The following is a 26,311-nucleotide window of genomic DNA, read 5'->3' as shown; positions in this document are numbered from 1 at the left end:
GTCATTATGGTTCCTATGGTGTGGGAGGGTGACGATTACTGTGGTAAGGCGTGTGGAGCTTGCAGCAGTGCTTGTCACAGCAACTGCCACTTAAGTGTTGCCTCATATTCCTCTAGTTATTGCTCCTTCTTTAAGAAGTCATTTTTTAGCCAGGGGCGGTGGCTCATGCCTGTAATCCCAACACTCTGGGAGGCTGAGGCAGGCAGATCACCTGAGATCAGGAGGTCAAGACCAGTCTGACCAACATGGAGAAACCCTGTCTCTACTAAAAGTACAAAAAATTCTACTAAAAGTACAAAAAATTAGCCAGGCGTGGTAGTGCATGCCTGTAATCCCAGCTACTCGGGAGGCTAAAACAGGAGAATCGCTTGAACCTAGGAGGCGGAGGTTGTGGTTAGCCGAGATCACGCCATTCCACTCCAGCCTGGGCAACAAGGGCGAAACTCCATCTCAAAAAGAAAAGTCATTTTTTGCCGAACACAGTGGCTCATTCCTGTAACCTAGCACTTTGGGAGGCCGAGGCAGGAGGATTGCTTCAGCCCAGGACGTCAAGGCCAGCCTCGGCCACATAGCAAGACCCCTTCTCTACAAAAAATATTAGCTGGGCATGGTGGCGCACACCTGTAGTTCCAGCTACTCAAGAGGCTGAGGTGGGAGGATCACCTGAGTCTCAGGAGGTCAAGAATGCAGTGAGCTGAGATCACACCACTGCACTCCAGCCTGAGAGCCAGACCCAGAAAGAGAAGTTCTTTCCAATAACCTTAAGGAAACGGCCCATTTCCCAGACTGCTCTATTTTTCTGTGGGACTGGTCTTTCTTAGGAACCTGCAATCCCCTGCAAAGTGGGCATCAGTTGTGAGGCACCTCTGGTGCAGGGGGAATGCAGGTGGCCTCCACCCAGCCTCTCATGTCCTCGCCGGCTCCAGCATGGCCATCACTCAGAAGACACATTTGAGCCCCGTCCAAGTCCTCAGCTTCACGGGGCAGTGCCGATGCTGCCGCATGGCTCCCACCCAGCACCTCTGGAGGCCACTCACAGGCCCTTCATCACATGGTAGCCCCTTTCTGCTTAGAGAAATATCCCCACTTTCTCTGATCTAAGGATATATTCTTGGCCTTACTTGAATGTGGCTGTGTTTAGAGCTTTTTTCCTACTTATATGTGCTGGAAGCAGAAAGAAGTGGTTACCGTATGTGTCTGGTCTCCCTCCAAAAACCCTAGATCCAGATAATAATGCTCAGATTATTTTGCTGCAGTATTTCGGATATCCCCTCCACTCTGTTTGTGAATTTGGCTTCAGGGTGTACTCAGCAGACAGACAAGCTCAGAACGCCAGCTCTGTGTGGTATTGCAAAATAAATTTATTTGAAGATAAACTGTCTTATAAAAGGTCAGAGGCAATTTGAGATCCCAGATTCAGCTTTAGCTTGTCTCATAAAAAGATTCAACTTCAGGTAGCACAATTTCTTGTCTGCTTTTAATCCTGAATATTCTTGAAACACAAAACAGCCAACTGTTTACACAACACACATCTGTGACATCTGACTCTGGCACCTGTGGAGCTGCAGCTTTCAGCTCTGAGGCCGCAGGGGCGGCAGCCCTCAGCTTCGGGAGGGCCCAGATCAGGCCACTGTGACTTCTGGCTTTGCCAGCAACAACCGGTCCCAGCATCCCAGCCCTTCCCTCCCCTGGCGCCTCCCAAAAGCACAAGAATGCAAACCGAGACTGGCCCACCACTGAGGCAGGGGTGGACTCCCACCTGAGTGTGCCAATAGGCGGGTGGACCATCCTGGTGACTTCCTGGTGGGCCTGGCCAACCAAGAGGCCAGGTGGCCTCACTGGGCCTTACCTGGCTGCCCGGCAGCCCGGAGAGGAAGGAAGCAGGAAGGGCGCTCATGGTGCGATGGCTCTGGCCATGCTGGCGGGAGCTACGTGATGATCCTGGCGATGGCTTGCAGGGAGGGGAAGTCGTCGTCCCGGGCAGCATGCAGCGCCTGGTGGCTGCTGGCGTCGCCATGTGCGAGCACCTGCTGGCAGGTGGGGCACACACGGCAGTCCAGGCCCGCCTGCTGGGTGGTGGCCTGCCACGCGCTCTTCTTGTTCTTCTTGGACTTGGTGCTGAGAGGCTTCTCGCGGTTGCAGAAGTCCGTGTGTGCAGACAGGAGCTCCTGCTGCTTGGCTGTGTCGGGCAGTAGGACCAGCAGCTCGTTAAAGACCTTCTGGAAATTCTCCCCCAGCAGGTCCCGGCAACTCTTGTAATACTGGGCTGCGGAGATCAAGCCCTGCCGCCGGAGAGTCAGACTCAGTCATCCCCTCTGGCCTGGGCCCTGGATGAAGACGGGTTGGCCACCCCGCCCCGGGCCGGCCTGACCCGTTTGGACTCCTTGGGCCCGACTGACCTGTCTGAACTCCCCTGAGTGGCTCTTGAACTCGCTGAAGCGGGCCTCGTCACTCTGCAGGAAGTCCCTGATGGACTGGATGAGCTGCAGGTTCCTCTCCCGGAAGTTCTCGGGGACTAGGTAGGCCTGCAGGGCAGGCAGCGGCCTGGGTCTAGGAGTCAGAAAGGTAAGAGAAGGTGGAGGCTTCAGCCTTTAGAATGGCCCAAGGGAAAGGTACCCTTCCTCCAGCCCCCGGTGGACTCCAGGCAGCCCACCCACACTTACAGTTTTGTGGTGGTGGTGGTGGGGCTGGGAACGCAGGCCGGGTGGGGGCTAGGCAGAAGGCCAGAGAAGCCGGGGGGCGGCTTGCTGACGGGGGGCACCAGGCCCGGCGGGGGTGGGGGAGGTGTGCCCTTCAGGAGCACCACAGCGCTGAAGCCTGAGGGGTGGCAAGACAAGACCCAGAGGGGACCCTCGCTGACTGCGGGCTGCCTGGCCTCTAGGGCCAGCTTCTGTCCACAGCCACCCCTTCCCCGCAGAGGAGGTACAGGGCCAGCACCCACACCATGCTTCTGGTGTGGCAGGCCCAGCCTATATAAGCTCATGCACCCTCAGCCCCGGGAAGCACCATGAGGGCCGGTCTCAAGAGAGACAAGGGACACAGGGCAGTTAAGGGGAGGCTGGAGATCATGTAGGTGGCCAAGAGCAGCGCACAGGGGTCCCCACCACGCAGCTGCAGACTGTGCCTGTGGCTCCAGCCTGACCCCGGCTCCTCCCAACACCCAGGGAGCAGGCCTGAGCCTGTACACGTACCTGGGGGCGGTGGCATCCGGGGCGGACAGGGGCCGCCCAGCACTGGGAAGTCCTCCTGTGGCGTGGGGCAGGGGAAGGACCCCAGGGGCCTTGGGAGCCCTGGGGGTTCCTTGGGGGCACTCCGAGCCGGGGCCGGGCCCTCTGTGTGTCCATTAACAACGACAGCAACTGGCCCCTCGGCTCTGCTGGCAGGAGCTTCCGGGGCCTGCATAGGCCCAGGGGGACAGCTAGCGGGCAGGGGCTGTGGCAGTGTGGTGCCAGGCTTCTCTGAGCCCACTTTCTTCTTCTTGCCAACTTTAGAGGGCTGGATGGAGACCGGCCCCAGTGGGGAGGAGATGGAGCCCGTGGGGCGTGTGCTTAGAAGCTCCTGAGCGGCCGGACTGCCACTCTCCTGCTCCTGTGTGAGGGGCGGGCCGCCCTTCCTGCCGCCCCTGCTCCCCTTCCCAGCCTTTCTGGTGGGCTGGCTGCTTCCGGTAGCCTGCGCTGAGGGTGGGGGCTGTGCTACCTTCTTGCTGCTGCTGCTGCTGCTGCTGTTGCTGCTGCTGCTGTTCCAGGCAGAGACGAGGCTGGTGGGGGTGGTGCCAGGCTTGGGCACTGAGGACACCAGGGCAGGGAAATCCTCCTCCTGGAAGGCACTCCTGCCCCTGGCAGGGATGGCGTACGGCAGCGCCAACCCCACGGGGCCCGGGATTGCTGCAGTGGAGCAGCAGGAGAAAGTGGAGGCAGAGAGGCTGGGGAAGTCTTCGTCCTTGAGCTTAGGGCTGGGTGGTGGGAGGGTGCTGGGCGCAGGGAAGCAGAACTGGTCAACAGCTATCAGGCCCGGTGGCTCCACACCTGCCCTCCCGGCACCCACCTGTGGCCGCCCGCACCTGCCCACCCTGCACCACTCAGCCCTGGGCACCCACACCCTCACGCTCACACACCATGAGGTGGCTGGGCCCGTCACCGGGAAGGCCTCTTGGCTTACAGGACCATTTGTCGAGGTTTCCTTAGGGCCTGTGAGGAACACAAGGCCCCCAGGTCAGGTCAAGGTGTGGGGACAGAGTGAAGGGTGCTCTTCCGCCTCCCAGGTGAAGGCCCGCAGCGTCTCAGGCACTGTGCCCGTCAACAGCTGGCCACTAGGCTGGGCACGGTGGCTCACGCCTGTAATCCCAGCACTTTGGGAGGCTGAGGTAGGCGGATCACCTGAGGTCAGAAATTTGAGACCAGCCTGGCCAACATGGTGAAACCCCATCTCTACTAAAAATAGAAAAATTAGCCAGGTGTGGTGGCACGGGCCTGTAGTCCCAGCTACTCAGGAGGCTGAGGCAGGAGAATCGCTTGAACCCGGGAGGCAGAGGCTGCAGTGAGCCGGGATCGTGCCATTGCACTCCAGCCTAGGCGACAGAGTGAGACTCTTGCCTCAAAACAAAAACAAAACAAAATAAAAACCAGCTGGCCACTGGCCTCCTGGCCTGGGCAGAGCTGCCACCAGGTAGGGCTAACTCACCTGGGCCTTCACCCTGAGTCCGGGGTAGGCGCCGGGGGCCACGGGTCTCCTCCGGACCCCGCACCGCTGCCTCCTCCTTCTTGGACCGGCCGCCTTCCTCCCGGTCCTCACTCCCGCGTGCCTCCTCCTGCTGCTGTGCAGCCACGGAGGCCCGGACAGCAGCTGCTACTTCTCGGTCCTCTTCCTCCCTGGGACAAGGAGGCCAGCCTTCAGGCTGAGCACAGCCTGAGACCAATGCCTCAGGCAGACAGAGTCCTGGGCCCAGTGTGTGGGGCAATTATCTGGGGTCTGATGTTTCTGCCCTGCAGGGCTGCTGGGCCAGTGTTTCCTCATACAGCTGCGGTGGCCGCCCAATTGATACAGGCCCCTTTCACCCACCCCAACCCTGGGATCTGTGGCTGTGGCTAGAATTGGAAGAGGAAGAAAATTCTGCTCACCAAGGACACTGAACAGACCCTGCTGCCACTCAGAACCCCAGAAACTCTGGCCACAATCCCTGACCCCACCCCTACTCCCAGCTTGGCCACTGGCCATGGTCACCACAGGAGAATGTCAGCAGCACGCAAGGCCCCCCACCTTTTGTACCTCCAGCTTCCTCGGCGGCTCTGTTGGGCTCCGCGAGTGCCGGCCCGGGCCATTCGGCCCTGGCGGCTGTACCTGTCCACCTCCTCGTAGTCTTCGCCACCGACGACCCCTGCGGCCAGCAGACAGCCTGTCACTTCCCGGGACCCCAGGACGACAATAGGAGGGACAGGCCTGCTGTCAAGGCCACACCCGACCAATGCTCAGGCCTGGACAGCAGAGGCCTTCCTACCCACAGTGCACGAGCCCAGGATGGCACAGGAGCTTTGCAGGGTCCACGCCAGCCACGGGCATCTACGACCTGGGTGCCAAGCCACAGGAGCAGTGGGAAGGGAGAGGAGGGTCCCTGAGCCCCAGGTGGGATCTGCACATAGCAGATGTTCAGTAAAAGCCTCCTGGTCCAGGGAAGGGCCCCGGGCACCCAGGGCAGCAGATCCAAGACCCCGAGGGAGCAAGAGCTCCTGGCACACGAGGGGTGCTCAGGCACTGCAGCCCAGCCGGAGGCCACCTCCTGCACCCACAGCTCGTCTGAGGCTCCAGAGCAGGGCACGGTCATGTGGCCCCGCCCGGGGGTGTCCAGGCCAGGTGCCTGCTCACCCTCGTTCCGGCGCGAGTGCCGTGGTGCGTAGCTGAACTGTAGGTCGATCTGGCGGTTCTGGCGCGCCTCGGCACGGCTGCGGCTGTGGCAGGCCGTCCTGTGGGCCTTGAGGTCGATCTCGGTGCGGAAAGCGTGGGTGAACTGCTCTGTGCTGCAGCGGCCTTCCTCACACAGGAAGTGCTTCTCCCGGAAGTGCTCGCGCAGGTAGGCATAGTCGCTGGCAGAAAATGGAGTGTCGGTAGGAGGGCTGCAGCCCAGCTAGCCCCACGCCCTGAGGGAGGGAGGGTCATCTGTCTGTCTGCCGCCCGGCCCACCTGTAGTAGTCCTGGGCCCCGTCCGAGTCGCAGAAGTGGCAGAAGTAGTGGTCGCGGCGCAGGTGCTTAAGCAGCTCGTCATTGTCCAGGTAGCGCTCGTCGCAGAACTTGCAGAGCGGGTGCCCCCGGTGCGACGTGTCATCGGGGTCCCCCTGCATGCGATGCCGGGCCAGGTCCTTGCGCGAGTACCACTTGCGTTCGTATGTGAAGATCTGCAAGGCACAGGGGGCTGGGCACAGGCTGGGGGACCCCAGGCCTCCTGCCTCTTCCCACAGGCCAGCAGCGGAGCAGCAAGGGGTAGGAGAGGGCCCCGCCAGCCACCAGAAGCCTCCCTGCCACGTACAGCCTGACCCTCAGGGGGCCATCCAGGGCCAGAAGCAGCAGGCGGACAAGCCCCTCCCAGCCGTGTGACCGCATCCCCAGCACCACCCACCGCCTAGGCTCTCTCCGGGGTCTCTGGGGGCACACCTGGAGGTGCTGGAGGCACAGCCGGCAGCAGAAGAGCTCGTGCTGCCTCCGCATGTGCTGCTCCAGGTCCCCGAAGAGGCTGAAAGGCGGCAGCTCGGGGCACCGCGGGCACTCGTGCTGCAGCAGCTGCCTAGGAAGACACCGAGAGCCGCCCACGGCCCCAGAACATTCAGTGTCACCGCCGGGAGTGGGGCCACTCACCAGGCCCCAGGCCCGTGACCCAGGCCAGATGCAAGGCCACAGGTTGGGTGAAGCCTGCACACGGCCTGGGTTAGAAGCCTGGCTCTAGCCCTGAGCCCAGGAGCTGCCCCTCCCCTGAGAGACCAGCCCTGGGACAGCTGTGCCCTTTACTGAATTTTCAGGCCACAGGTCTGTTTCACACAAGCTTGCATGCCCCTCAAGGAGTCCCTGAGGCAGGTGCTGCGCCACCTGGGCACGCCTTTCCCCAGCGCACTCACCAGCTCTACCTCAGGAGGGCCTGGTAAGCGTCCCCAGTCACAGGACGGGAACCCAGGCACCTGGCCCCAGCACTGGTGCCCCATGTGGCCCCCGAAGTGCCTCCGGTTGTGAGGAGAGTGGCACGTGAAGGACCACAGTCACAGGGAAGCCAGGGCCCAGGAAGGGCTCTGCTCACCTGTACAATGCGTGCACCTTTCCATCTGCAAAGTAGATACCATATTTCTTCTCATGCTGCAGCTGGTGGATGGGGATGGTGGCAAAGGCAGGAAGCTTCTTCCCAAAGACCACCTAGAGCCAAAAACCAGAGGGACAGTGAACAGAACTGGGATGGGACCCCCACCTGGAATGCAAGAGCCTTAGAGGCAAGGGAGCACTCACGGCCCCGCTGAGTAGGAGTGAGGCATAAATGGTTCTCCTGGGAGGCCCCAGTAGGCAGTGGCCCCTGGCACCCTGACCTAGGCCTCCCCTCCTTACCCCAACCTGCTTGCCTAGGGCCGGGGACAGAGGACAGAGACGCAACGCCCAGCCTCTCCACCAGGGGGCGGCCAGGTCAGAACCAAGGCGGCCACGCCCCACCGGCCTAGGCCCTCACCCCGCAACTCCACCCTGCTGGGAACAGAGCAGCTGTCGTTCTGCGCTGCTGCGCTTTCCGGGACAGAGAAGAAACGTGTTCCAAGCAGCTGCCAAGGGAATACCAAGGTGACAAGGCCCTGTCCGGCGCCCCCACCCCCACATTTCCATGGTGCCTCCACGGCCCAAGGCTCAAGCCAGCCACCTCAGCTCCGAGCAGAGTCAGCAGGCGCTGCAGAGCCTCTGCGTGGCCCCCTTCCCAGGGGTCTCTGGCACTTGTAAAGCTGGTTGCCAAAGGACCTGAAAGGACCTGCCCTCTGCCCTGTGCCTCCACAGACGACCCCGGCATCCCCGCTCAGCTCAGCACCCCTGCTCTCCACGAAGCTCTACTGGCTAGGACCCTCGCTGCCCCCACGCCTGCAGAGATTGGTGCCACCCACCCCTTGGGTTGGTCAAGCCCCCTTCTGGCTCCATCGCTGTCCCAAGCCTGCCACTGGTCACTTGTCTCGACTCAAGCCCCTAGAGCAGCTCAAGGCCTCATGGGCACATCCACGGCAGGAGGACATCCTCACCTTGGCAAGGGTCACGCCAAGGGCATATTATGTTTAGCCTTAGTCAAAGAGGGTATCAGGCCGGAACGGCCGTGAAGTTGGGAAACCTGAGGCTTGGCAGGAGAGCCAGTCCCATGCATACTCGGGTGGTCCTGGGCTGGTCTGTGTCCCCCAGAGCAGGTGATTAAACCTGGCTCCCCAGGAGGGTCAGGATCACCAGGAGAGCTCAGCCTCCACTTCTGCCAGGACAGGCTGCTGCGCTGCAAGGAGGGTGCCCCCACCCACTGACAGGAGCCGGCTCCACGAGGGAGGGGTGGGCAGTGCAGGCTGCAGGAGCAGCAGCCCACACCTTTCCTCCCCTTGTCACATCAGGCAAGGCTGGGCAGGATGAACTTGGCCGCCTCTGCATCCCCGTCACCCGCTGGGCTCAGATGGGCACTTCATCATAGCTGCCTCCCACGATGTCTTCAGATGGGAGTCGCGGCCCCACCCAGAGCCCCATTACAAAGGCTGTCAGTCACTGTGGGTCACATCACCCTGACCTGTCCCCTGGCTCTCCTCCTCCTGAGCAGCCCCTCTGCACACCCCAAAAACAGGGAAAGGCCCTGGGCCTTGTGTGGCCTCTTTTCATAGCAGTTGCCCTCAGGGCAGCTGGCACCCAGCCCTGCCTTCCAGCCCGACCCTCACAGGCACACTCTGTGGAGCCACTCAGAGTGCTGCTGGGACCAAGAGCGCGAGCCTCCTCAGGCAGCTGAGGACCGGGATTCCCGGGAACCAGACAGGACCACGCCCCCACCACAGCTCCCGAAGCAGCACCGGCAGGCGGGCGAGGAAGCCAGTGTCTGCCTGTGAGGCGGCCAGGTGAGCAGCCTGTGAGGGAAGCCCGCGAGGCTGCCAAAAAGCATTCAAGCCCATCAGACTTCGAGAAATGACTTCTTTCCCCCGAGGAAACCCACGCCAGGGGCATCCCCAGCCCCACCTCCCCACTTTGGCACCCCTCCTTTCAGCCGCGCGCTCTCATCCACCCTGGGTGGTGACTCCTCAGGCTGTGGGCACAGGGGCATCCCAGGCACCCTAACATGCAGCCGGCCTCCACTCGGGCGTCCCGAGTGTCACCAAGCGCGGGCACAGTGCCAGGCCCCGCTGAGGAGCACATAGACTCCTCTGTCCTTGCCGCCTGGAGGCACCCACGCCCCATGTGATGCTAATACATCCTAAGTCCCGAGAAACCTATGTGGGATGGCACTGGTGGGGCTGGCAGACTCGGTCAAGGCAGGGAGCAGCCGAGGCCAGGGTGCAGCTCGGGGTGGAGGAGCTGCAGGGAGCTGGGCAGAGGCAGGGCCGGGCGGGTCCCGGGTGCACTGACAGCACCCAGATGAAGGATCCAGGGTGGGCTGGAACAGGAGGGCCACATGCCCCATGTGGGGTCTAGACGGGTGTCCATCTGCCCAGTGGCTGGGGCAGGTGCTCCAAGCACCAGAGGCAGCAACACCCAGGGTATTCATCCCTCCTGAACAGCTGGTAGGGGTAACCCAGGCGGGGCACCTGAGAGGAGCAATGAGACAGGAGAAAGGATGCACTGGGTAGGCTCATGAAGAGAAAGAGGCTTGGGAAAGAACAATGTCTGCAAGCAAGGTGGGCCCAAGGCCGCGTTTACTAGAGCAGGAGGGCATGTAGGTTTGGGGCCACAGGGCCGGAGCAGGGAAATACCACCTGCTGGGGGGGGCCTGAGGCTGCCCATCCTCAGACAGGGAGGGAGACCAGGCCTGGCCGCCCAGACCTCAGGAGCGGGCAATGGGACAGCAGCGCAGCCTGGCACAGCCAGCATCACCCTCCCTGAGGGTGAGGAGGGGCTGGATGAGGCCACATCCCACAGCATGGTGGACAGGCTGGTTAACTGAGGAGCCAACCAGCCTGGTGGTACTCCAGCATGGCCAGGCTGGGAGTAGGGGCTGTAGGGGACATGGAAGCCAGGGGAAGATGGCTGTGGGTAGGGGACTTGAGGGCCTGGGGGAGATGCCTGGGGTGGGACTTGGGGGCCGTTGGGAGATGGCTCTGGTGGGATGTGGGGGGCTGGGGTGGGATGTGAGGGACCGGGGGGAGATGGCTGGGGCTACAGAGGGAGACAAGAGATCTAGGTCACCCCAACAGGAGAGGGTCACGTGTCTGAAGACAGAAGTACAGAACCCATGGGGAGAGGCTTGGGGATGGGCTATGCAGCAAATGATCAAGGAAAGGGCGGTCTACGTGAGCCCTGGAGACGGCCAGGCCAGGCCCCAAGGAAAGTGAGAGGTAGAGGAGAGGCCTGCTTATTAACAGGAGGCCCCCAGGACCCCCTACAGGGACAGGTATGGTGTCTGCCTGGGGCCTTGCAGTTCCACACTCCCCAGCATGCCATGGGCACACAAAAGGACAGCGGTGAGGGCCTGCCCACACGGGCGGAGGCGGACCCTGTGGATGGCTCCCAGGACCATCTAGAGAGCCTAGACCTCCACGGAGCCCAGGTGGGGACAGCAGCAGGGAGCATCTTACAGACAGGGCCAGGGTCACAGAGGACGGGAGAGGGGACGGCAGGATTCGGAAAGCATGGCCCGAGCCAGCAGGTCACCCTCCTGACCTGGGACCTTGGGTGACTGTGGGCTGGCCATCTGCGCCCCTCCCACTGCCTGCCTGTGAGGTGCGGGTGGGCTGCCCTGGGGGGCCACAGCCTCATCAGGACTCTCGCAGTAACACCAGGGACCAGAGCAAGCAGGCGAGCAAGATGCAAACAGCAGGAATCGGCCCTTGAGAAAGACACGGCCAGAAAAGAGGCCCAGAACGTGGGGCTCCACCCCACCAGGGCCTCTGTCAGCCATGGCTGAGAACAGCACCCCTGCCTCCCACCGAGGGGAGCCTGGCTCGGCTTCCACCCCGAGCACCTGCCAGGGGTCGGGCCCATCTGGCTCCTCGCCTGAGCAGCAGCTGCAGCCTCCACAGGGAAGGTCTGGGTCCAGGTGTGTGGAACTAACAAGCACATGGAGCCAGCCGATTCCATACGGCATCCTGGACACTTTCCTCCCAATTTTCGCAAAGCCTTAGTCCCATAAGGGAGGCCAAGACAACGCCAGGGTTCAGGAGTCGAGGGTTGCAGAGGGAATTCCTGAGCACACATGGGACACAGAATATACTCAGGGGATGGTGCCGAACTCAGGAAGGAAAAAAGGAGGCTAGAGTGAGGCAGCAAATTCAAGATGGGAAGAAAACAGGATGAATGCAAAGGAGAGGAGAGCAGCAAACACCAGACTTCCCAGGACCCCTCCTTCAGCCCAGTAAGGCGAGGCAGGCCCTAGAAGCAGCTGGCTGGGGGCACCTAGTGCCAAGCCGCACCCCGGCTGACAGTTCACGGCCACAGCCCCTGGCCACAGAGTTCCTGGAGGGTGTGGGGCCTACAAGGAATGAGAGCAGGCAGAGGCTGCCGGAGTAAGCATACGCAGATGTTCACCCATGTCTTGCATCAGACCTGCAGCCTGGGCCGGGACCTCACGTGCCAAGAACTCCTTAGCGTCTTCTTTCCAGAAGGAAGCTACAGGTGTGCCGGGAAGCCTGGCTGTTGGAGAGTGAGGTCATAGTATGCAGGACTGGCTGGCAAGGCAGGCTCTGGCAAAGCCAGGAAGCGCCCTGAGGAAGCCACGGGCCAAGGTAGTCCATGACTGTTCCTGCACCCCAGATCTCCCCGGGGTCTGGGTCAGCCTCCTTCTGTCACATGACAGACTGACAGCATCTCCAAATGTCTTTTTCCAAAAAGGGCACAGGATAGATGCTCACAAATTGCTCAGAGAATTTCAGCGTGTCTTCAGCTCCTTTGATGTAAATGTCTACTTACGAAAAACAAAAGGAAAAAAAGAAAGAACCTATCCTTCAATACTGTTCTGCATCACTTCTGAGAAGAGGAAAGTTAGATTCCTGACAGATGTCACCAGCTGAATGAAGCCTTCCATGAACACACCGGGGGAATTTCACAATGCTGGAAGCAAACAAATCTCTAAGTTCAGCAAACCAAGGGGCTCCAGCCAGGTGCCCACAGTCGTCAGCTGGCAGTGCAGTGAGGGTGGAGGAACGCTGTATGGTACCCTCTGACCCCTCCAGGACTTTCAAGTCTGTACAGTCAAAAACGTCTCCCATTCACTGTGGAGATGAGCGCCAAAGGGGGCGGCGGCAAGGAGGAAACCTTCCTAACACTTTTCTACCTTCCCGCCAAGAACCGGGAGGGGGCCTTCCCCTCTGGTGGGCAGGTCTCCTTCCGAGGCTAGTGTCACCTCCACTCCACAGAGGAAAACGTCAGTCTCGGAAGGAGTTTGCTCAGGGTCACCCAATGGGGGCCCTGAAACACAGCTGGGATGAGAATGCCCAGTTTGACACCCTGCTTCCAGGACGGATGGCCTCCGGAGGGTCCCCCTTGCCTTGTTTCCTCCATCCGAACGGAGGCCCCTGGGAAATCAACCCCCGAAGACGAGCAGGTCACCGAGTTCTCCATCTGATCAGGCCCCTTCCTGAGGCCCGACAGGAACCCTCGGGACACGGGGTAAGTTCCCACAGGGCTTGCCCACTCCTCCAACCCGCTCGGCACCCTCCGGCCTCCCAGCCCCAACGCCCCGCCGTCATCCGCACGGCCGGGACCCCGCCCTGGGCGGCCCCACCAGGCCTCTCTCGGAAGCCGGCGCCGCCGGGCCCACGGCCGGACCTCAGTGAGGCAAAGTCCCCTTCCGGCTGCCGGGAGCCCCGCCGCCCCCGGGCCGCGCCCCCGGCGCCCCGCACCTGGCGCAGCTCCTCGCGGCACACGGCGCAGTAGCGCTGCTCGCACAGCACCCGCATCTTGGTGGAGCAGCGGTAGCACACCGGGTGGTCGCAGCGGCCCAGCGCCGTGGCCTCCAGGTCTCCGCAGCATAGCACGCAGCTCCCGCCGCCCCGCTCAGGAGCCGCCGCCGCAGCCGCCTCCAGGACCGCGCGCCGCCCCTCGGCGACCCCCGCCGCCGCCGCCATGGTCCGGGCTCCGGACCTCTCTCGGCCGGCGCGGCGCCGCGCGGCCTGGATCCCGGCGGGCCCGCCCCTTCCGGGCCAACGTCACCGCCCCGCCCAACAACGGGCCCGCCCGGCGGAAGTATGCGTTGCGACTTCCGCCTTAGCGAGGTGCCAGCTAGAGCGGTGGTCCTGATAGCGGCCGCTCTAGCCCGAGCCGACCGCTTGGAGGTCCGCGCCGCCAGCTTGGCCAGGCAGCCAGCCCCGTGCTCCTCTGGGCCACGCGTGTCATGGCAATCCTCGCTGGGCTCCACGGACTGGCGTTGTCAGATGAAACACGGGACAACTGTTTTGAATCTCAGATGAACAAGGAGTCATGTCTTAGTTTAAGTATACCCCAAATATTGATGGGCTAGACTCATACTAAAATGCTGCTCGTTATCTGAAATTCACATTTAACTGGACCTGTTGTATTTGTATTTGCTAAATCTGGCCACCTTATTAGGAAACCGGGCCGGGCGCGGTGGCTCAACCCTGTAATCCCAGCGCTTTGGGAGGCCGAGATGGGCGGATCACGAGGTCAGGAGATCGAGACCATCCTGGCTAACACGTTGAAACCCCGTCTCTACTAAAAAATACAAAAAACTAGCCGGGCGAGGTGGCGGGCGCCTGTAGTCCCAGCTACTCGGGAGGCTGAGGCAGGAGAATGGCGTAAGCCCGGGAGGCGGAGCTTGCAGTGAGCTGAGATCCGGCCACTGCACTCCAGCCTGGGCGACAAAGCCAGACTCCGTCTCAAAAAAAAAAAAAAAGGAAACCGATCTCTGGTATTTGGAACACACCCAAGCCTGGTCCCGCCTCCACTTCCCTAATGCCCCGTTCAAATCCCTACATGAAAGACAACTCGAAAGACAGCACGTGGTGACGTCCATCTCGCAGCCCAGGGAAGTCTCGCCAGTCCTGCCGAGAAGGGGCCTCTGGAAGGCAGGAACGGGACGTGTCCTCTTTACACTGGGCCCAGCGCAGGGCGTGTTTGGATGGATGCTGCAGTACAGGGCCTCCTCCCTACCCTTGGGGGCCAGGCACACTCAGGACCTCCCTCCCACTGCCATCCAGAGGCTGGTCCAGATCTAAACCCTACTGGAAAAGAGGCAGTATGTTATATAAACGAGCCTGAATTTTACTTATTTGTTTTTTTGAGACAGGGTCTTCCTCTAGCTGTAACACAGTGAGTGGTACCATCACAGCTCACTAAGGCTTCAACCTTCTGGGCTCAAGTGATCCATGCCCAGTGAGCTTGGACTTTAGAAACAGACAGAAATGGGCTTGAAACCCCAATTTTGCCACTTGAAAAAAGCTGCTGGGCACAGTGGCTCAAGCCTGTAATCCCAGCACTTTGGGAGGCTGGGGTGGGTGGATCACCTGAGGTGGGGAGTTCGAGACCAGCCTGACCCACATGGAGAAACCCCGTCTCTACTGAAAATATAAAAAATTGGCCTGGTGTGGTGGCACATGCCTGTAATCCCAGCTACTCTGGAGGCTGAGGCAGGAGAATTGCTTGAACCCAGGAGGGGAAGGTTGCGGTAAGTTGAGATTGCGCCATTGCACTCCAGCCTGAGCAACAAGAGCAAAACTCCGTCTCAAAAACAAAACAAAACGAGAACAGAAAAAAACACACAAAAATTAACCGGGCATGGTGACATGCACCTGTAGTTGCAGCCACTCGGGAGATTGAGGCACAAGAAACGCTTGATCCCGGGAGGCAGAGGTTGCAGTGAGCAGAGATTACGCCCCTGCACTCCAACCTGGGCAACAGAGTGAGACTCGATCTCAAAAAAAAAAGAAAAAGAAACAAGAAAAGAAAACTGGGAAAAGTTATTGTAAGGATGTAAGAAGTTCAACATATCTTGGAGCATTTAGGAAAAATAGCAAATGTATATAGAAAGACAAGCAAAGAAAATAAGACAGCTATCAATGAGAAAGGAAATGTAAATAGTACACTACTTGGTTCAGTAGAAAATATTTACATAGTTTTTGCTAATTCTATATAAATATTAATCTTTCAGGACTTTTTTTTTTTTTTTTTTTTGAGACAGGGTCTTGCTCTGTCATCCAAGCTGGAGTCCAATGCTATGATCATGGCTCACTGCAGCCTTGAACTCCTGGGGTCAAGGGATCCTCCTGCCTTAGCCTCCCATGTAGCTAGAATTACAGGAGTGTGCCACTATGCCTCTCTAATTTTTAACATTTTTTGGTAGAGCTGGGGTTTTGCCATGTTGCCCAGGCTGGCCTTGAACCCCTGGCCTCAGGCAATCCTCCCACCTCGGCCTCCCAAAGTGCTGAGATTACAGGTACGAGCCACCACGCCTGACTGATTAATGGTTTCACGAAATTTGCGATGAAGTCGTATTAGGAGGATGCAGAGAGGAGAAATAAGGGGATTGGGTTTCAAGAGACCCAAAGCTTCATTTCATTTAATGGGAAGATATTTGGTGTTGCCTGAGATGGCTAAATCAAGAAACAGTAGTTTATAATGTAAGTCAGCAATCTTCAATGGAGGGGAGGGCATTTTTTGTCTCCAGGAGGTGTTTGGAAGTGTCTGGAGCCATGTTTGGTTGTCACAGCGGGACATGCCTGGCATCTAATGGTGTATTAATTTCCCAAGGCTGCCATAAAAAATGGCCACGGGAGGCCAGGTGCGGTGGCTCACACCTGTAATCCCAGCACTTTGGAGGCCGAGGCTGGCGGATCACCTGAGGTTGGAAGTTCAAGACCAGCCTAACCAGCCTGACCAACATGGAGAAACCCCATCTCCACTAAAAATGCAAAATGAGCCGGGCGTGGTGGTGCATGTCTGTAATCCCAGCTACTCGGGAGGCTGAGGCAGGAGAATCACTTGAACCCGGGAGGTGGAAGTTGCGGTGAGCCGAGATCGCGTCATTGCATTCCAGCCTGGGCAACAAAGAGGGAAACTCTGTCTCAAAAAAAAAAAAAAAAAAAGGCCACGGACTAGGCGCAGTGGCTCACGCCTGTAATCCCAGCATTTTGGGAGGCCAAGACAGGCGGATCACAAGGTCAGGAGATTGAGACCATCCTGGCTAACACAGTGAAACCCCATCTCTACTAAAAATACAGAAATAAATTAGCCAGGAGTGGTGTCGGGCTCCTGTAGTCCCAGCTAGTCGGGAGGCTGAGGCAGGAGAATGGCGTGAACCCGGGAAGCAGAGCTCTCAGTGAGCCAAGATTGAGCCACTGCACTCCAGCCTGGGCAACAGAGTGACACTCCATCTCAAAAAAAAAAATTAAAAAAAGGGCCACAAATTTGGCTTAAAACACACAAATGTATTATCTTTAGTTCTGGAGTCCAGATTCTAACATGGGTCACACTGAGCTAAAATCGCGTGTCGGGATCACTGTGTTCCCGTCTGAAGTTTCCAGAGGAGAATCCGCCTCCTTTCCTTTTCCAGCTGTTAGAGGCTTCCTGAACCCTGTGACTCATGGCCACTATCTTCCAGACTTCACTCTGGGATAGGCCAGTGGTCCAACACTCCAATCTCTACTTACATCTTTTCTTTTCTTTTTTTTTTTGAGATGGAGTCTCTGTTGCCCGGGCCGAAGTGCAGTGGCGCAATCTCGGCTCACTGCAACCTCCACTTCCCAGGTGCAAGCGATTCTCCTGCCCCAGCCTCCGGAGTAGCTGGGACCATGGGCGCCTGCCACCATACCCGGTTCTCCTGCCCCAGCCTCCGGAGTAGCTGGGACTATGGGTGCCAGCCACCATGCCCGGATAATTTTTGTATTTTATTTTATTTTATTTGTTTTTGAGACAGAGTCTTGCTCTGTCACCCAGGCTGAAGTGCAGTGGGACAATCTTAGGTCACTGCAACCTCCGCCTCCTGGGTTCAAGCGATTCTCCCGCCTCAACCTCCAGAGTAGCTGGGATTACAGGCATGCACTATCACACCTGGCTAATTCTGCATTTTGGGACAGGGTTTCTCCATGTTGATCAGGCCAGTCTCGAACTCCCGACCTCGGGTGATTCACCCACCTCGGCGTCCCTAACTGCGTGAGCCAATGTGTCTGACCAATTTTTGTATTTTTTTTTTTTTTTTTTTTTTGAGACGGAGTCTCGCTCTGTCGCCCGGACTGGAGTGCAGCGGCCAGATCTCAGCTCACTGCAAGCTCCGCCTCCCGGGTTTACGCCATTCTCCTGCCTCAGCCTCCCGAGTAGCTGGGACTACAGGCGCCCGCCACCTCGCCCGGCTAGTTTTTGTATTTTTAGTAGAGACGGGGTTTCACCGTGTTAGCCAGGATGGTCTCGATTTCCTGACCTCATGATCCGCCCGTCTCGGCCTCCCAAAGTGCTGGGATTACAGGCTTGAGCCACCGCGCCCGGCCCAATATTTGTATTTTTAGCAGCAACGGGGTTTCACCAGATTGGCTAGGCTGGTCTCGAACTCTTGATGTCAGGTGACCAGCCTGCCTCAGCCTCTGAAAGTGCTAGGATTACAAGCGTGAGCCACCATGCCCAACCAAATTTTTGGAATTTTTAGCAGAGACAGGGTTTCACCATGTTGGCCAGGCTAATCTTGAACTCCTGGGCTCAGGGGATCCACCCGCCTCAGCTTCTCAAAGTTCCAGGACTACAGGTCTACTTCCATCTTCATCCCAATTCCCTCACTGACTTCACCTCCCTCTTCCACCCTTAAGAGCCCTTGCAATTACAGTGGACCTATCTGGATAAACGAGGCTAATCTGCTTCTATTTTTTTGTTTTGTTTTGCTTGTTTGTTTTTGAGACAGAGTCTCACTCTTTCGCCCAGGCTGGAGTGCAGTGGCTCAATCTCGGCTCAGTGCGAGCTCCGCCTCCCGGGTTCATGCCATTCTCCTGCCTCAGCCTCCCAAGTAGCTGGGACTACAGGCGCCAGCCACCATGCCCGGCTAATTTTCTGTGTGTTTTTAGTAGAGATGGGGTTTCACTGTGTTAGCCAGGATAGTCTTGATCTCCTAATCTTGTGATCTGCCCACCTCAGCCTCCCAAAGTGCTGGGATTACAGGCGTGAGCCACCGCGCCCTTTTTTTTTTTTTTAGATGGAGTTTCACTCTTGTTGTCCAGGCTGGAGGGCAATGGCGCAGTCTCAGCTCACCGCAACCTCTGCCTCCCGGGTTCAGGCAATTCTCCTGCCTCAGCCTCCCAAGTGGCTGGGATTACAGGCATGTGCCACCGTGCCTGGCTAATTTTGTAATTTTAGTAGAGATGGGGTTTCTCTATGTTGCTCAGGGTGAACTTCTGATCTCAGGTGATCTGCCTGTCTCGGCCTCCCAAAGTGCTAGGATTACAGGTGTGAGCCACTGCGCCTGGCTGCTAATCTGCTTCTATTAAAGCCAGCTGGCCTGGCGTGGTGGCTCACACCTGAAATCTCAGCACTTTGGGAGGCCGAGGCGGGAAGATCACCTGAGGTCAGGAGTTCGAGACCAGCCTGACCAACATGCTAAAACCTCGTCTGTACTACAAATACAAAAATTAGGTCGGGCACTGTGGGTCACGCCCATAATCCCAGCACTTTGGGAGGCTGAGGCAGGCAGATCACTTGAGGTCAGGAGTTTGAGACCAGCCTGGCCAACATGGTGAAACCCCATCTCTACTAATCATACAAAAATTAGCCGGGCATGGTGGTGGGCGCTTATAATTACAACTACTTGGGAGCCTGAGGCAGGAGAATCGCTTGAACCTAGAAGGCAAAGGTTGCAATAAGTCGAGACTGTGCCACTGCACTCCAGCCTGGGTGACAGAGCAAGACTCTGTTTCAAAAAAAAAAAAAAAAAGCCAACTAATTAGCAACCTTAATTTTATATTCCCAGGTGCAGTGGTGCGCACATGTAGTCTCGGCTACTTGGGAGGCCAAGGCAGGAGGATTGAGTCCAGGAGTTCTGAGGATATAGCGGCCTATGTCAACCACGTGTCTGCACTGTTTGGCCTCGATACGGTGATCTCCTGGGAGCAGAGGCCCACCAGGTTGCCTCAGGAGGGGTGAACTGGGCCAGTTTGGAAAGAGAGTAGGTTAAAACTCCTGTGCCGATTAGTAGTGGGATCATGCCTGCCAATAGCCAGTACACATCAGCCTGGCAACATAGTGAGACACTGACTCTAAGAAAACATTTTATCTACAGCCTAATTCCCTCCTACTATGTGGCATAAATATTCACAGGTTGCAGGGATTGGGGGTGAACATCTTTGGGGGGCTATTAGTCTGTGTACATAAATTGGTGAAGGCCATGGATGTTGCTAAACATTCTCAGTGCACAGGATGCCAAAGGTCAGTAGTGCTGCAGCTAAGAGTTTTTCTGTTTCTGGCTGGGCGCGGTGGCTCTTGTCTGTAATCCCAGCACTATGGGAGGCCGAGGTGGGCAGATCACCTGAGGTCAGGAGTTCGGGACCTGCCTGGCTGACATGGTGAAACCCTGTCTCTACTACAAATACAAAAATTAGCCAAGCGTGTTGGCAGGCACCTGTAATCCCAGCTACCTGGGAGGCTGAGCCAGGAGAATCGCTTGAGCCCAGGAGGCGGAGGTTTCAGTGAGCAGAGACTGCACCATTGCACTCCAGCCTGGGTGACAGAGCGAGACGCTGTCTCAAAAACAAAACAAACAAAACAAAACAAAACAAAAATAGCAGTTACGCTTATGATTCAAACATCTGGAGATAGATACTAGAAGAAACAGCTAACAGCTAAAAGAGTTGGAGAGCAGGACCAGTGTGTGAAGGGTGGGCAGGGATAGCTTTGTTCTCTTCCTTATAGCAAGCAGCCTTTGATTTATAATGTATATTGCCTTGACAACATTAATTATTTTATTTTATTTATTATTTATTTTTGTTTTTCAGAGGGAGTCTTACTCTGTCGCCCAGGCTGGAGTGTAATGGCGCAATCTTGGCTCACTGCAAGCTCTGCCTCCCGGGTTCACGCCATTCTCCTGTGTCAGCCTCCCGAGTAGTTGGAACTACAGGCGTCCACCCCCGCACCCAGCTAATTTTTTTGTATTTTTAGTAGAGACGAGGTTTCATCACGTTAGCCAGTATGGTCTCGATCTCCCGACCTCGTGATCCGCCCGCCTCAGCCTCCCAAAGTGCTGGGATTACAGGCATGAGCCACCGTGTCCGGCCTTATTTTATTTATTTATTGTTTATTGTTTTGAGATGGAGTCTTGCTCTGTCGCCCAGGCTAGAGTGTAGTGGCACCATCTCAGCTCACTGCAACCTCTGTCTCCCGGGTTCAAGTGATTCTTCTGCCTCAGCCTCCCGAGTAGTTGGGATTACAGGCACGCACCACCATGGCTCGGTAATTTTCGTATTTTTAGTAGAGATGGGGTTTCACCATGTTGGCCAGGCTGGTCTCGAATTCTTAACCTTGTGATCCGCCTGTCTCAGCCTCCCAAAGTGCTGGGATTATAGGCATGAGCCACTAGGCCCAGCCCTAATTATTATTATAATTATTTTCTTTTTTTTTTTTTTTTTTGAGACGGAGTCTCGCTCTGTCGCCCAGGCTGGAGTGCAGTGGCCGGATCTCAGCTCACGGCAAGCTCCGCCTCCAGGGTTTACGCCATTCTCCTGCCTCAGCCTCCCGAGTAGCTGGGACTACAGGCGCCAGCCACCTCGCCCGGCTAGCTTTTTTTGTATTTTTTAGTAGAGACGGGGTTTCACCGTATTAGCCAGGATGGTCTCCATCTCCTGACCTCGTGATCTGCCCGCCTCGGCCTCCCAAAGTGCTGGGATTACAGGCTTGAGCCACCGCGCCCGGCCTTTTCTTTTCTTTTCTTTTTTTTTTGAGACGGAGTCTCACTCTGTGGCCCAGGCTGGAGTGCAGTGGCGTGATGTCAGCTCACTGCAAGCTCCGCCTCCCAGGTTCACGCCTTTCTCTTGCCTCAGCCTCCCAAGTAGCTGGGACTACAGGCGCCTGCCGCCATGCCCGGCTAATGTTTTTTTGCATTTTTAGCAGAGAGGGGTTTCACCGTGCCAGCCAGGATGGTCTCGATCTCCTGACCTCGTGATCTGCCCACCTCGGCCTCCCAAAGTGCTGGGATTACAGGCGTGAGCCACCGCGCGTGGCCTATTTTCTTTTTTTTTTTTAATTTTTCTTTTCTTTCTTTTTCTTTTTTTTTTTTTTTTTTATTTTTGAGATGGTGTCTTGCTCTGTCACGCAGGCTGAAGTGCAGTGGCACAATCTTGGCTTACTGCAACCTCTGCCTCCCGGGTTCAAGCGATTCTCCTGTCTGTCTCCCAAGTAGCTGGGATTACAGGTACCTGCCACCACGCACAGCTAATTTTTGTATTTTTAGTAGAGACAGAGTTTCAGTGTGTTGGCCAGGCTGGTCTCAAACTCCTGACCTCATGATCCACCTGCCTCAGCCTCCCAAAGTGCGGGGATTATAAGTGTGAGCCACTGCACCTGGCCCATTTTTTGTATTTTTAGTACAAACGGGTTTCACCATGTTAGCCAGAATGGTCTCTATCTCTTGACCTTGTGATTTGCCCACCTCGGCCTCCCAAAGTGCTGGGATTACAGGAGTGAGCCACTGGGCCTGGCCAATTATTTAATGTATTATTATTATTATTATTTTTCTGAGATGGAGTCTCGCTCTGCCGCTGGAATGCAGTGGCGCGATCTCGGCTCACTGAAACCTCCGCCTTCTAGGTTCAAGCAATTCTTGTGCCTCAGCCTCCCGAGTAGCTGGGATTACAGCGGTGCGCCACAACAGCCAGCTAATTTTTCTGTATTTTTAGTAAAGATGGAGTTTCACCATATTGACCAGGCTGGTCTTGAACTCCTGACTTTAAGTGATCCGCCCACCTTGGCCTCGCAAACTGTTGGGATTATAGGCATGAGTCCCTGAGCCTGAGCTATGTATTTACTTTTTGAGACGGGGTCTGTCGTCCAGGCTGGAGTGCAGTGGTGCTATTACGACTCACTGCAGTCTTACGAACTCCAGGCCTCAAGGGATCTTTCTACCTCGGACTTCAGGCGCGCACCACCACACCCAGCTAATATATCTATCTTTTTTTTTTTTTTTTTTTTGAGATGGAGTCTTGCCCATCACCCAGGCTGGAGTGCAGTGGCGTGATCTCGGGTCACTGCAAGCTCCGCCTCCCGGGTTCACGCCATTCTCCTGTCTCAGCCTCCCGAGTAGCTGGGACTACAGGCGCCCGCCAACGCGCCCGGCTAAGTTTTTGTTTTTTTTTTTTTTTTTTTTTTTTTTTTGAGACGGAGTCTCGCTCTGTCGCCCAGGCTGGAGTGCAGTGGCCGGATCTCAGCTCACTGCAAGCTCCGCCTCCTGGGTTCCCGCCATTCTCCTGCCTCAGCCTCCGGAGTAGCTGGGACTACAGGCGCCCGCCACCACGCCCGGCTAGTTTTTTGTATTTTTTAGTAGAGACGGGGTTTCACTGTGTTAGCCAGGATGGTCTCGATCTCCTGACCTCGTGATCCGCCTGCCTCGGCCTCCCAAAGTGCTGGGATTACAGGCTTGAGCCACCGTGCCCGGCCAATTTTTTGTATTTTTTAGCAGAGACGGGGTTTCACCGTCTTAGCCAGGATGGTCTCGATCTCCTGACCTTGTGATCCACCCGCCTCGGCCTCCCAAAGTGCTGGGATTACAGGCGTGAGCCACCGCGCCCGGCCAATATATCTATCTTGTCGTTGTTTGTTCTGGCAGAGATGGGGTTTTGTCATATCGCCTAGACCAGTCTCTAACTCTGCCTTGGCCTCCCAAAGTGTTGGGACTGCAGGCGTGAGCCACCGTGCCACGCCCTGGCCAATAATTTTAAAGATGACAAAACAGATTTGCTCATTAATCTCCTCCTTACCAGGGCTTTCCTGTTCGGAGCCAGACTTTGCGCCTGCGGCAGGCATGGTCCCGGCCTTAAGCATCTTATGGATTTCCAGGCGGGACGCTGGTATCAAGGAACTGAGAGGTGAGCCTCAGGAAGCAGGGCCAGCTCTCATCACCTCCTCCCCAAGGAGAGCTGTGGCTTTAGATCTCTGGAGGCGGAGAGAAGGAAGACTTTGTCACCAGTCCCCCTCCCTGGGCATCAGGATGGGCAGGACACAGAGGCCCTCCTCCTGCCGCCTGGAAAGGAGCCCACAGGCACCCTTACGGTTCTGTGTTTTGCTCCTCTAACCCAGCCCTGGGCTCCTCCTACCATGTGTTCTGGATACCCCACCCAACAGACACCTCCCCATGCCTCTGTTCCCAGTGGCCTTTCCCTGCGTCCTGCGACTCTCACTCCCTTGGGCCACCGCAATAAACAAGGCAGAGGAGCCACTACTTATTTTTGTTTGTTTTGTTTTCGTTTTGTTTTTTTCAGACAGAGTCTAGCTCTGTCGCCCTGGTTGGAGTGCAGTGGTGCAATTTTGGCTCGCTGCAACTTCTGCCTCCTGGGTTCAAGTGATTCTCCTGCCTCAGCCTCCCAAGTAGCTGGGACTATAGGCACCTGCCACCATGCCTGGCTAATTTTTCTATTTTTAGTAGAAACGGGGTTTCACTGTGTTGGCCAGGCTGGTTTCCAACTCCTGACCTCAGGATCCACCTGCCTTGGCCTCCCAAAGTGCTGGGATTACAAGCGTGAGGCACCGCTCCCGGCCGGTTTGTTTTTTTTTTTGTTTGTTTGTTTGTTTTTTGTTTTTTTTTTTTTTGAGACGGAGTCTCGCTCTGTCGCCTGGGCTGGAGTGCAGTGGCCGGATCTCAGCTCACTGCAAGCTCCGCCTCCCGGGTTTACGCCATTCTCCTGCCTCAGCCTCCCGAGTAGCTAGGACTACAGGCGCCCGCCACCTCGCCCGGCTAGCTTTTTGTATTTTTTAGTAGAGACGGGGTTTCACCGTGTTAGCCAGGATGGTCTCGATCTCCTGACCTCGTGATCCGCCCGTCTCGGCCTCCCAAAGTGCTGGGATTACAGGCTTGAGCCACCGCGCCCGGCCTGTTTTTTGTTTTTTTGAGAAGGAGCCTTCCTCTGTTGCCCAGGCTGGAGTGCAGTGGCGCCATCTCTGCTCACTGCGGCCTCTGCCTCCTGGGTTCAAGCGATTCTCCTATCTCAGCCTCTAGAGTAGCTGAGACTACAGGTGCCTGCCACCATGCCCAGCTAAGTTTTGTATTTTTAGTAGAGATGGGGTTTCATCATGTTGGCCAGGCTGGTCTTGAACTCCTGACCTCAGGTGATCCGCCCGCCTTGGCCTCCCAAAGTGCTGTGATGATAGGTATGAGGCACTGCCGCTGCTAGCCCACTCCTGGGATTTAAGCTCAGAAAATGGCAGCACATGGAACCTACTGTGCTGCAGGGAGTTTTTTCGTTGTACACCGTTGCATTTTTGAGATTTACTATGCTGTTACAGCTCTACTTCTATTTCTGTTTTCTTTTTCTTTACTTTTCTTTTTTTCTTGAGAAGGAGTTTCACTCTTGTTGCCCAGGCTGGAGTGCAGTGGCGCGATCTTGGCTCACTGCAACCCCTGCCTCCCAGGTTCAAGCAATTCTCCTGCCTCAGCCTCCCTAGTAGCTGGGATTACAGGCATGTGCCACCATGCCCGACTAATTTTGTGTTTTTAATAGAGACGGGGTTTCTCCTTGTTGGTCAGGCTGGTCTCGAACTCCTGATCTCAGGTGATCCGCCCGCCTCAGCCTCTCGAAGTGCTGGGATTACAGGCGTGAGCCACCGTGCCCAGCCTCTACTTCTATTTTCTGTCACAGGGACTTCCGTCCCAGCACAGACCTTCATTGATCAATTTCTGCAGTTCCCCCTGCAGAAGCTCCCTGGGCCACCTTCAGGGGGCATCCTGGACCCTCCCCAGACTGGCTGGAGTGCCCCCAGGGGTCCAGAGACGCCCACGTCCTCTTAGTCAGGAGTGGGTGGCAGCGCCAAGGGACCCTGATGGGGCCTGGCTCTGGCCCATGTCGTGCTGCACTACCCGCCCACCACACAATCCAGGCAGCTCTCAAGGACAAGGGGCCCCAGGGGAGCGCAGTGGGGACAGCTTCTTGCAGAGCCTCTGGTCCCGGGGGTCCTCCAGTTGGCACAGACAGCTCCATCTGCATCCCCCATTCTGCCCCCGTCACGGTGTTTTCCTGACAGGCTGGGGGTGGTCAGCCTCTGGCGCAGCAAGGATAGATCCTAGCCACAGCGCTCCTTGAGTGCCTACTGGGTACCAGGCACAGTTCAGCTCCCAGACCCACCACTGGATTACCAATGCTGATGAGATGATGAAATGGCCACTGTTTTCCCCCCAGTTTACAGATGAGGAAACTGAGGCAGGAGAGGCCGAGACCCTTATCCTCTTAGTCCAGCTGGGACTATCAAGCAGGGCTGGCATCTCACCACTTCAGTGTGGCCTTTGTGGGGAGGGCTGCTGGTTTCAAACCTCCTCAGACTCACCAGACCTGCTGGGGACCCTCACGCCTCAGGAGCGAGAGTCAGGCTCTGCCCCAGACCTTCTGTTGTGTTTGTTTGTTTTTTGAGATGGAGTCTTGCTCTGTTGCCCAGGCTGGAGTATAGTGGTCCCATCTCGGCTCACTGCAACCTCTGCCTCCCGAGTTCAAGTGATTCTCCTCCCTCAGCCTCCCGAGTAGCTGGGACTACAGGCGTGTGCCACCACGCCCGGCTAAGTTTTTTTTTGTTTTTGTTTTTGAGATGGGTCACTCTGTCACCCAGGCTGGAGTGCGATGGCACGGTCTTGGCTCACTGCAACCTCCGCCTCCCAGGATCAAGCAATTCTCCCGCCTCAGCCTCCTGAGTAGCTGGGACTACAGGCGCGTGCCACCCGGATAATTTTTATATTTTTAGTAGAGATGGGGTTTCACTATGTTGGTCAAGCTGGTCTGAAACTCTTGACTACGTGACATGCCCACCTCGGCCTCCCAAAGTGCTGGGATTACAGGCGTGAGCCACCGCACCCGGCAAGTTTTGTATTTTTAATGGAGATGGGGTTTCTCCCGTCTCCATTAGACCGGCCATGTTGGACCAGCTGGTCTTGAACTCCTGGCCTCAAGCAATCCACCCGCCTTGGCCTCCCAAAGTGCTGGGATTATAGGCATGAGCCACCGTGCCCAGCCTGCCCCCA

At 57.0% G+C, this 26,311-nt stretch overlaps 1 protein-coding gene across 3 annotated transcripts; it reads right to left on the bottom strand.

Annotated features, from left to right (window-relative positions):
• Window positions 1–1,342: 1,342 nt before the first annotated feature.
• Window positions 1,343–13,309, bottom strand: ZNF598 (zinc finger protein 598). Of its 3 annotated transcripts, none has more exons than XM_030925292.1 (12): window positions 13,017–13,309; window positions 7,277–7,389; window positions 6,643–6,772; window positions 6,175–6,386; window positions 5,860–6,077; window positions 5,257–5,374; window positions 4,681–4,868; window positions 4,115–4,187; window positions 3,192–3,970; window positions 2,664–2,817; window positions 2,400–2,550; window positions 1,343–2,282 (listed from the first exon to the last, which is right to left on the bottom strand). In XM_030925292.1, exons 1-12 carry the CDS (start codon window positions 13,239–13,241, stop codon window positions 1,929–1,931), a joined length of 2,715 nt encoding a protein of 904 aa, XP_030781152.1. In that variant the 5' UTR covers window positions 13,242–13,309; the 3' UTR covers window positions 1,343–1,928. The 3 variants fall into 3 exon arrangements, with proteins under 3 accessions (XP_030781152.1, XP_030781151.1, XP_010386156.2); XM_030925291.1 differs by having other exon boundaries at window positions 1,343–2,179; XM_010387854.2 differs by having other exon boundaries at window positions 5,266–5,374.
• Window positions 13,310–26,311: the final 13,002 nt, after the last annotated feature.

This window comes from Rhinopithecus roxellana, chromosome 20, assembly GCF_007565055.1.
Source record: "Rhinopithecus roxellana isolate Shanxi Qingling chromosome 20, ASM756505v1, whole genome shotgun sequence".
Taxonomy (NCBI): Eukaryota; Metazoa; Chordata; class Mammalia; order Primates; family Cercopithecidae; genus Rhinopithecus; species Rhinopithecus roxellana.
The sequence above is the reverse complement of the archived record's forward strand: the minus strand, read 5'-3'. Positions and strand labels throughout refer to the sequence as shown.